The sequence below is a fragment of the Leptonychotes weddellii genome, unplaced genomic scaffold (genome assembly GCF_054177405.1).
Source record: "Leptonychotes weddellii isolate Sample4059 unplaced genomic scaffold, ASM5417740v2 HiC_scaffold_4343, whole genome shotgun sequence".
Taxonomy (NCBI): Eukaryota; Metazoa; Chordata; class Mammalia; order Carnivora; family Phocidae; genus Leptonychotes; species Leptonychotes weddellii.
Genome location: NW_028010148.1, coordinates 1 through 11794, shown reverse-complemented (window position 1 = coordinate 11794; position 11794 = coordinate 1). Strand labels below are relative to the sequence as shown.

Genomic DNA, 11794 nt, shown 5'->3' with positions numbered 1-11794 from the left:
AAAAAAAAAACAACTTCCTATTCAAAAATTAAGCTAAACTAAGTTAAACTGCATTAACTTTTTCTCTTTACCCTTTATCTTCATATTACTCAGGCAAAATAAAATGGATTAACTTTTGAAATTGAAATGCTGAACAAGAATTCCACTATCCTAATCCCTATTATACATAATAATCTGTGGGATCTGGAAGTGAACGGACCACAAAAACTGGCTAAGGAAAGCAGGAAGGGCAGCAATACACAGGTCACACTGTCTGAGTTCAAATACTGGCTCAGCACTTACTACTATGAGATCTTGGGCAAATTAAACTACCTGTGCCTTATTTTCTCACCTATCAGAAATGGTTATGTAAATATTATTACTACTATAATGATAAATCTTGTACTTACTGTTAAAATATATAAATGCTACACTACACAATATTAGAATTTTAGCAGAACACTTACTTAATCTTTAAAGTTATCTTTAATTTACATAGCTGATATCCAGGAGGAAATATCATGGTTGTTAGGTGCTAGGAATAACTTTGAAAGGCCATATGGAACCAAGGACCAAGTTGAGGACCAAGACGAAAACAAAGAGCACAATTTTCTGAAGAGTGAACTAACTCTAGCCCTTTTCTTTCTCAGCTGAAGTTGTAGAATATCTCACACTGTTTTTTTTTTTTTTTAAAGATTTTATTTATTCATTTGAGACACAGAGATACAGAGAGCGAGCGAGCATGAGAAGGGGGAGAGGGAGAGGGAGAAGCAGGCTCCCCGCTAAGCCAGGAGCCCGACGTGGGGCTTGATCCCAGGACCCCGGAATCATGACCTGAGCCGAAGGTAGACGCCCAACCATCTGAGCCACCCAGGCGCCCCTCTCACACTGCTCTTATTAATCAACTATCTTCTCTCTTTAAAATGTTTGCCCTATGCTTGGAGAGCAGCCATGGGAAAGGGTGGTCTTGAGAGGGAGGAGAAGCAAACTTCTCCAACTTCATTTATTAAACCACATCTTTCACTTCTCCTCCCGGACAAATGAACATTGTGTTTTTCTACTTAGCAAACACATGCATATCATGTATGATATTCATAACTGCAATTGGAAAAGTAAGCAATGGTTAAAAATGATACAACTTTAAAGTTACAGAAGTTCACTTTTGAAAAAGAGGAAATACATCCTAACTCTTCAGATGAGAAATACAGAAAAATGAGTCACTTTTCAATGACACATTTACTAAAGATGTTTAAATTATTAGATTCTGTTTATCTAATTAGTGCAGCAGCAAAATCTACTCTAAAAAAATGTCCTATGATCTTCTGGTCAATACTATGATTTTCTTACTTAAAAAAAAACAAAAAAACAAAAAAAACACCTTAATTCCATAGGTTTTCCAACAGACATATACTACTAGTTACAGTTCCTATAATAAAACTAAGGAGGAGATCTTATTTTATACATTAAAGAAAATCTTGGCTCAAATAATCAAGATATTCTTGTACAAATGTACCTATTGGCTATAAACAAAAGTCATCACCTCTTCTTCTGGTTCATTTACTTCACTTTCATTTCCAGATTGTTCTTCTGTTTCAGCTCCTCCTTCTTCTTCTTCTTCATCCTCTTCAAGGTTTTCTCCTTCTGTCATAGAATCTTTTGAGTCTTTGTCATTTACTAGGCCTTGAAATGAGGAGAAAGTGGAAAAAAACATAAAAAGGAGTAAATTTTCAATATTATACCACTTAATTTAGAACTATGTATTTTTTTTTTAAAGATTTTATTTATTTGACAGAGACACAGCGACAGAGGGAACACAAGCAGGGGGAGTGGGAGAGGGAGAAGCAGGTTTCCTGCTGAGCAGGGAGCCCGATGTGGGGCTCGATCCCAGGACTCTGGGATCATGACCCGAGCCGAAGGCAGACGCTTAATGACTGAGCCACCCAGGCGCCCCTAGAAGTATGTATTAAGTGAGAAAATTCAATAGCCATTTTCTCAGAATAGAATAAGCATACAATTTAAAATTATTTGAGAAACATTTTACAAACTAAAGAGACCTTCATTTCAACAAAAAAGCAATGACACATTATATATATATATAATGTATGTATGTATATGTGTGTATATATAAACATACGTATTTTTTTTTTCTTTCACCTTCTGTTTATCTCCATCTCAGATGAACACGAACAAAACGTACCAGCATATAAAATGCAGCCTCAACCATGTAAGATGCAGCCTCGGTCACACTTTTTATCAAATGACATTTTAGAATTTCTCCAACATCAAAGATATAAAATTATGTCGCCTTCGTGGAGAAATCACATTTGGCTATCAATCTGAGTGTCTGTACATTAAGACTAAAGGAAGGAGGCAAAGTTGTGTCACCAAAGGGCTTAATTTTTTTCTTCAGTATCATCCTCCTCAGGGAATTCCCTGGCTTCAATTTGCTTCCACCTCCCATGTTCATCTACACCTCACTACCTAGTCAATTCCTCTTAATTAACGTTTGAATTCCAAACCACTCGCTCTACTTTTAAAGATGCCTCGTCTGACTTGACTTTCCCCTGCTCTCTTCTGAGCCTTCTCCTATAGCTTGGGCCTCTTCTCTGTCACAAAGCATACTATCTTGGAATCCTGCTCATCTGATGCTCTTCTCAATAGAGAATATCCTTCAATGTACACTTTCAAGTCCTTCCTATACATTCTCTGAGTTCAGTCTAAATTTTACTTCCTGCATAAATGCAATGAATATCTGAATCTATTACTCTTCCTACTTGCTCCTAAAGCAGTTGGAGAATTTCTCATAGCATTTTACATTTAAGGATACACCATGTAATGTTTTTTTCCTAATGATTTCATAAACGTTACATCAAATTATAAGGCCCTTGAAGACAAAGAACTTGTTTTATATATTCATAACTTATCAGAGGCCATACATTGATAAATACACAGTAGGTGTTTAGTAAATACTTGTTTATTCAGACTTTTAGATGATTAGAGCAGAAAGCAACTTTAGCAAGCATGTAATGATTTAACTCTTTCGTTTTATGAGGAATACTGAAGCCCAGAGAATTTGAGTAATTTAACCAATAAGAGTAAAAAATTATTCCAGTGTCTTAAGTTTAAGAAATTAACCAAGAACTGACAAAAATATGAAAGTACAGAGTGATTAAAGTAGGTACACTGAAGTTTGAAAATAAAAAAAAAATTAAGAGAAGTTAGAAAATGCTCAGAGAAAGGAAAATCAATGCTGAGAAAAGAAGTTGGTGTTTCAGAATGAGAATCCATTAACTTAAAATTTCTCACTTATTAGTTTTCAGATACAAATATAGATTTTATACGTACACATTTTATTTATTTACTTATTTATAGGGACTTTAAGAAGCAGAATATTGGACTATTATTTAAGTTATCAAGGGCAAAAAAATACAGTCACAACTGTCTAAATCTTACATTCTCAGTAAAAATATCACAGTACTGATAAACTCACACGGCATGAACTATCCTTACACCTTTGTTCTATCCACTTAAACATGCACAGTGGGAAGAACTATAATGTATAAGTTGCTTTGTTTTGATAGTCATACTTCCAATTTGTAAGGAAAATACATACTATTTCTAGCACACTTTCATTTGCATTGCAAGTTACTTTCAAAAGCAATTTATAAATATATTTTGCATTTGCTAAACAGTACAATAACTATCCAGCTGTTGATCCCTAGGACACTTTCAATCTAAAATAAACAATGGAGATAAAAATGTACACCCACAGGACATAGGGTTAACAAAATACAAACAACAAAATGCTGCTTGGTGCCTCAGTTTTCCTACTCATAACAGAAATAGTAATAACTGTAATACTTCCTTTCAGACTGCTTTAAATTATATTTTTCTGCTTACTCAACATGTTAAGCATTTCCTCTCATACTTAATATGTCAGAGAGAGCACAGTCTTTGAATTCTGGCTTGACAGGTTAGCCCAGTGTTTTGATTTGCCAAATAGGACTAACATTACCTTCCTGTGTCATTCTGGCATCAGACAGTACTCAATAAAAACACCAATTCTCCCCCGCCCTCCCTTATGTGATTATGTCATGTTCATTTATCTATTAGGGTATTCTATTTTATTACCAATTTGCCTGTGCTCTTTATGTAAGTGAAACTAAACTGGGATGGAAGCTATTTTCACTTTAATTTTATTTTTCGATCGTATAAAAGCTTTAAAAGCCCAAATCTGTTGCCCTGTATATGATTTCTTCTACTGTTTTAGAATTTGGGAAAATTAACACCTCTCCAAATATTTGAAAATCAGATCTATTTTTAAAAATAAATTTTTTTTTTAGATTTTATTTGTCAGAGAGCGAAAGAGGAGAGAGCGCGCACACAAGCAGGGGGAGCGGCAGTGGGAGAGGGAGAAGCAGGCTCCCCGCCGAGCAAAGAGCCTGATGCAGAACTCGATCCCAGGACCCTGGGATCATGACCTGAGTCAAAGGCAAACGCTTAACTGATCCACCCAGGCATCCCTAAAAATAAATACTTAACTCCTGAATCCATCTGGAATTTGAGAAGATGTGGCTCTATATCAATTTTCCTCCAAAATGCTGACCTATTGCCCTTATCCTATTTTTAAGATTCCTAGTTCATTATAGATAAATTATTTTGTATTTAATTGGGGGTGCTTCTAGGCCTTTTATTCTGTTCTACTGATTTTATTTCTAATTCGTAAAGTATACCGTTGGCTTTATAATTTATTCATGTGGTTTCTTTTCTTTTTCACTTCTGTTTCCCTCATTTCTGTTCCTTATACTACAATACAATCTAGAAGTTCCAAACCAGATTATATTGCCTATAACCATTTTGGTTTTGTTCTTAAATTTAAAGAGAATGTCTTAGCTAGTAATTCTATGTCTGTACTGAGAAAACCAAGATAAACACAAATATCACACAAAAATGTTACTTATAGTAACATAAAACTGGAAATAACCTAAGTGTCAAACAATAGGATTAAAAAAATTATGGCACATTCATACAAAGGAATACAGCCAATTAAGAATTAGAAAAATATTTCATGTCAGGAAGAAATTTCATAATATATTAGGTAGAAAAAAATCCAGTTATAAAACTGCAAACATGTGAAAAAATTTTAAAAGAACAGAACATATACCAAAAAATGTTAACACATGATTATTCTTATGTATGGAATGGGACTTTTGTTTTCCTGGTATTTTTCACAATTTCTGCCATAAACAAGTATTACTTTTTTTTTTTTAAGATATATTTATTTTACAGAGAGACAGAGTGAGGGGAGGGGCAGAGGGAGAGAGAGAATCCTCAAGCAGACTCCATGCTGAGCGCAGAGCCTGACGTGCGGCTTGATCCCACAACCCTGAGATCATGACCTGAGCCGAGATCAAGTCAGCCATTTAAACAATGGAGCCACCAGGCGCTCCAAACAAGTACTACTTTTTTTTTTTTTTAAAGATTTTATTTATTTATTTGAGAGAGAGAATGAGAGAGAGCACATGAGAGGGGTGAGGGTCAGAGGGAGAAGCAGACTCCCTGCCGAGCAGGGAGCCCAATGCGGGACTCGATCCACGGACTCCAGGATCATGACCTGAGCCGAAGGAGGTCGCTTAACCAACTGAGCCACCCAGGCGCCCCAACAAGTACTACTTTTAATAATATTAAAATGACTTTCAAAATACAAAGGAACTTTGTAGTGCTTTCCCATTAACTATTATGTTAGCATTGGGCTGTTATAAAGTTAAAATAATATGAATTTACAAAGTGCTTGAAAACAAAAAAACTACCAAAGGCAAGATCCTGTATTATCTTATGGTTTATCAATAGGAAATAGATTTAATATAGATTCACTTATGTATATCTTCTTCCTGATATTTAGACTCTAAAACAGGAGAAAAATGGGACAACTTGGGAGCATACTGATTCTAGTTGTCATCATCTTTAGAGTTTGATTCACAAATCGTGGCCTGTTTTTCCCTTCCCATATTCTAAACAAGAACAGACCCCCTCAAAAGAAGCCTGAGGTCCTTTAACTTAACCCTTTGCTCTATAAAGGATAAAGCACACCACACTCTGTACTGCTACCAAACTAGGTGTCAAACTAGTGTTACCCGTGCCCACTACACAGAGAGTACCATTTGTAAAAGTTTTTGGGAAACAAAGCTAAGACTTAACTACATCAAAGCACTTGAAGTAGGAGCACCTGCGTGGCTGTCGATTAAGCCTCTGCCTTCGGCTCAGGTCATGATCTCAGGGTCCTGGGATTGAGCCCCACATGGGGCTCCCTGCTCAGCGGGGAGTCTGCTTCTCCCTCTCCTCTGTCCTCCCCCACTTTCTTGTGCTCTAATAAAATCTTTAAAATAAAAAAAATTTTAAAAAGCATTTGAAGTAAATGAAATAATTAAGATAAATGAGTACTCTGCCTGAAATGATCATTTTATACAATTGGAAATCTGAAAAGGAAAAAAAAAACCAGATAACTTGGGACAAAAGTTCAAAGAACAAAGGAATCACATATGCCCCTCTGGGTGGAGTGGTAGATCACAATCTGATCTAGTAGAAACCACTGATTCACAATCAGAAGCACCTTTAAAAATACTGCTCAAATAGGTAACAGCAATCATATTCTCCAAAGGAGGATGGACCTTTGGAGAAAGAAATCCTATTAAAATGCTGGATATAATATGAAAAAAAATAGTTTTAGAGGAAAAAAGTCACAAATACCTTTGCCATGAAAAGTAGTTCTTTAGATATGCGACATAGTAAATTTATGCAGTTAGCATAAATGGTGAAGCTTAAGGATCTCCTAATGACAGACATATGGGTACCAAGTGCTGGCAGGAAATAAAACACTAGCTTAACAGCCTAAAAATATGTTACTTTGAAATGACTACAATAAAACATGCTAACATGCTAAGAATTAATTAGCAAGCAAACCAGATTGGTAAGGCTGTACCTCATTCCAGTTATTTCCACTGACAAAGTTAGTCAGCTCCTACTCCCTGGCAGCTGTTCAAGAGCGAACTCTTCTTCCAGAACAGTCTCAGAAGGCTGTTGAGAAACTAAACAGACCAACTGTCCTATAGCACGTAGTTCTCACATTTTCTCTGGTCCTTAGAAATAGAGACAACTTTCCCAGGGAATAAGGTCTGAAATTCCACAGGGTAGTTCCAAAACTTCTAACAGATACTCTCCCTACAGTGTCTAGCCTGCAGTATCTTAGGAAATAATGCTTGTTGGAAATATATACTGTATATATAAGAGATGCTTTCATCAAAAGTGTTTTGTTTTAGCAACCAAAAATTCTACTAATTAAGAGAGGCTGACAGGAGAGTGTGTTTTGTTTGTTTGTATTTAAAGATTTTATTTATTTATTTGACAGAGGGAGAGACAGCGAAAGAGGGAACACAAGCAGGGGGAGTGGGAGAGGGAGAAGGCGGCCCCCTGCCAAGCAGGGAGCCCGATGAGGGGCTTGATCCCAAGGACCCTGGGATCATGACACGAGCGGAAGGCAGATGCCTAACAACTGAGCCACCCAGATGCCCCAGGAGGTGTTTTTCCATCACTATCCTTTCCTTCAAGTCTTACATGACTGTTTTCCTCTAAGTCGGGATTATTTAATGAAATCAAGAAGTATGCCACCCAGGTCTTACCTAACACTATTATGTAACACTCAACACTGAAAACAGAAAATATACAAAAGCAAACTCTGATAACAACATAAAGCAAATTCTAGAAACAATCTGGCAAATATCATCTTCATTTTCTCTCTGTAATTAATTGCTTACCTAGTTTTATTAAGAATTCTCGTTCCAAGTCGTGTACCTGCCTGAGGGATTCTTCCAGAGAATTACAGAGTTTGATCTTTGGTCTTAGCAGTTCTAGTGTATCACTGATCATGTAATCTATGTCAATAGGAAATGGATGGTCTTTTGTCCAAACCTCCAAACTTTTCTTCCACCAAACATAACGCTGATAACAAATGAAAAATAAATTTAGCTATAAGAAATTAATAACAAAAATATTTAAAATAATAATCTACATTGTGATGTTACCTAGTTATAATAACTAAGCTAAAACTTAGTTGTATAAAACACCTACCATTTTTATTAATGGTCAACAGTAATAATCCTAATCCAGTTTCTAAGCCATTTGGTGATTTTAATTTTTTTATTACAACTGTCAAAAATCCCTTTTAAAGGCAAGGAAAAATCATAAATAAAATACCAAATAAATTTCCAGGTACTGAAACAAGGCAGAAACCCTACTCCCAAACCCCAAACAGGGTTTAAATATTTATTTTACAAAACAACAAAAGCAACCAGATTCAAAGTCATAATTTTGATACGTTTTTATTATTTTCTCTATGCTACCTGCTCTGTTTTTTAAACAGGTCAATTAAAGTATCTGAAAATACAATTTTTGAAATATATAAAAATCATTAATCCACAAGCATTTATTGAACAGCTACTGTGTATATGGCACTGTTTAGAGATCTTCCCTCTCTTCTCCTAGCCTGGTTCCTTCATTCTATTTTCTACTTTGTAATTCGTAAGTTTAACTAAAAAGCACAACCCAAGAATTTGCTTATATATAAAAGGGTATTCTTCTGGGTGTTTTCTCCTCTCCAGTTTGTAGGTCTTTGCTACTGAAAGTGTGGACCTCAACTGGGAGCTTGTTAGAAATGTGGACTCTGGGGCCCCCACTCTAGACTAAATGAATCACAATCTGCATTTTAACAATATCTCCAGGTGGTGCATATGTATATTAAAGTTTAGAAGCACTGCTGCAGGTGGTCCTTTCTATCTGACCTTGCCATATTAACTGTACATTCTCTGACCTAGAACACACTGCCCTCATCCCCCAGACTTCACTCACTCCTTACTCCCAATTCCCTAGGTATACCCTGCTACACCTTTCTGCTTGTTAATCAAAATATACTTTTGTCTCTTTCTGCTCCTGGATATTTCTGAGTGGCTTTTTTCTCTCAGTCTGGGATTTCAGAGTGAATGCAAGTAAGGATACTCTTCTGAAAGAGAATTTACTTTTGATGCTGATAGTTACAGCTGACATTTTGCAGCAAAACTTTGGTTTTCGATACAGTCTCCAACTTAAGATAGTCCTTACATACAACAGGGAATCTGACTCTCAAATCTGCAAAACTCCCCTCCCCATTTTCTTATCAATTCAGAGAACAAGGGAGTAACAAGTTGTCCTCTATTGCACAGGTACAGTGATAGAACAAAGTAACAACTGATCTTCCCCCAGAGTATTTGTCCCCACTTAACACCAGCCACTATGTGGATATATTTTTGATACTTCAAAAGTTATAGTTTTAAATTTATTTTCTTCACCAATAAATAAATGAAGAAAACACTAACAAGAGATGATCATATAGAACTGAATGGTACTTTCGGTACTTTATTTCAGTAAACCTGGAGAATTCAATAGTGAGTAGTTCAACCTAAACCTAAGTTAACTTTTGCAACACCAACCTTATAAAAGTTGTAGAACCTTCTCCATATTTGTTTCTGAATTTAATTTATTCTAAATCGTAAGTTTACATAATTAACTGAAATTAAAATAGGGAAGTACAACCCAAGAGTTTACCATGAGTGAACAAATATTTTTTCCTGTGTTGAAAATAACGTTTTTTCCCAAAAACTATAGCTTTTTTCTTAAAAAAAAAAAAGTGAAATCGTTTAGAAACAAGAATTTTAGATGTAAAATCAGAACACAGACGAGTTAAAAATGTTATCAGATGTACAAAAATCACAGGTAATTTAATTCATAAATTACCATACGAAACACCATAATCCATAAATTACTATATCAAATTTATAAACCATACCAAAATAATTCCCAAAATTAACGATCATTGTTAATCATAAAAGTGACAATGCAAGTAGAATGTTTATATAGAATTCATCATATATTTTTAATCTGTAGCATACCCTTGCAGGAAGAAAAAAATCTAATCTAATGATGATGTGATATATGAATGCTACTGTGTTTCTTCTCTAATACTTCTGTAACACAAGCAATTCATTAAATGATGCCAAACTGCATATTTGAGTTTACATACCTGAAAGTATACAAGGAAGCAATCAAGTTTTCGTTTACTGGAACCTCTGTCAAAGTACTGGCCACAGGTATCCAAAATAGTGCACACTAGTCTAATTCTGAAAAGGTGCTCAGGAGGATCTAGTGAACTTGGAGAGCCATCTGGGTTAACACCAAATGAAGTAAAAGAATAAAGAGTCCTAAAAATAACAGCTGATTCCACCATTCGATAATTATAAAGTTCCCCTAAGAACTTGGCACTGCTGATACGTCTCTGATTAAATTTAGGTTGATTAACCTAAAGAAAAAAAAAAACAGATTTCCATTAAAGAGTAGTAATGTGTTGAAAAGAGGTAAAATTCTCCCGTCATTTGATAATACCCATTACTGAAAGAACACTAAACAGAGAAAAAAAAAATGGGTTCTTTCTTTCTTTTCTAATAAAGTGATCACTTCTGGGTATCCTTTTTCTCTAAGAAATGGCTATCTTTAAAATGTTTTAATAAAAAAAACAAGTTAAATATTAAATTTAGTATTAAGCTATCATTAACTGAGTTGATGACACAGTTAAGATGTAATTCTCCCTAGCAGCCTCCCATAACTTATTTTTCTGTAATCCATGATTAAGGAAACGATAACAGAAAGAGGAAACGGTTTACAGAATTTCTTATCAAAAGATTACCAATTCACCTAATTAAAAGATTTATAGATTCCTATAACCTGAGTTCTAGTGCCCCAGAAATAATTAAATCTACTATACTCTTCCAAAATAAGCCTAACTGAACTTGAGAAAAAGAAGCAAAAAAACTTCTCCAGCAACAGCCTGAAAGACGACTAGGAAATCTGAGACAACAGGGTTCTTTAAGAAAACAGTAACTCTGAAGAAACAGTAAACTGACATCATAAGGGAAAAGGAAGGTTTCCAAATTATTATTTTTCAATAATCGGTTTAAAAGCTGTTTAAATTCGCCACACACTCCAATTTGATAACTTTAAGGAAAGTGCTTATTACCTCCATTCCTAATCGAATATCTTCTAAAACTCCATCCACAACATGGATTCCAACATCTTCTTGGTAGAGGACCAGTCCTGCTAAAAGGTTGGCTACACAATGAATACTATTATATTTCACATTCCAGATGTTTATCATACAACAAATAACATAGTCTTTCACTTCTTGGTCCTGCCAGGGCAACTTTCGCATCTGTCTCAAAACCTACACGGAGAGAATTTTGTTTCAATTACTAAGATAAGTATATAATACTCCAATATACCCAATAATATAGATATTTGGATTTTGCAGTCATAGAACTTTTGAAATGAAAAATACTTTAGGGGCACCTGGGTGGCTCAGACGGTTAAGCGTCTGCCTTTGGCTCAGGTTATGATCCCAAAATCCTGGGATCGAGCCCCACATCGGGCTCCCTGCTGAACAGGGAGCCTGCTTCTCCCTCATTCTGCCTGCTGCTTCCCCTGCTTGTACACTCTCTCTGTCAAAATAGATAAAATCTTTAAAAAAAAAGAAAAATACTTTAGAGATCCTCTCCCAGCTTCTTCACTTTAGAGACAGGAAAAGTGAGATATTTCTAATTATTGGCAAAATTTAGTCACATTTGCCCTACATCTCTTCATGATGCCCCTAAATTTCCTAGAGTTTCCAGATCTTCAATCAGGCTAATAGAGTATACTCACAAAATCCAATCACTATAAAGAAGATGTGGTATATATA

General features: G+C 35.3%; 1 protein-coding gene across 1 annotated transcript; it reads right to left on the bottom strand.

Annotated features, from left to right (window-relative positions):
- Positions 1-1477: 1477 nt before the first annotated feature.
- LOC145719422 (regulator of nonsense transcripts 2-like) lies at positions 1478-11328 on the bottom strand. Its single transcript, XM_081810912.1, has 4 exons — positions 11078-11328; positions 10088-10363; positions 7791-7974; positions 1478-1659 (listed from the first exon to the last, which is right to left on the bottom strand). The coding sequence occupies exons 1-4, from the start codon at positions 11267-11269 to the stop codon at positions 1493-1495; spliced, it is 819 nt and encodes a 272-aa protein (XP_081667038.1). The 5' UTR covers positions 11270-11328; the 3' UTR covers positions 1478-1492.
- Between the last annotated feature and the right edge of the window lie 466 nt (positions 11329-11794).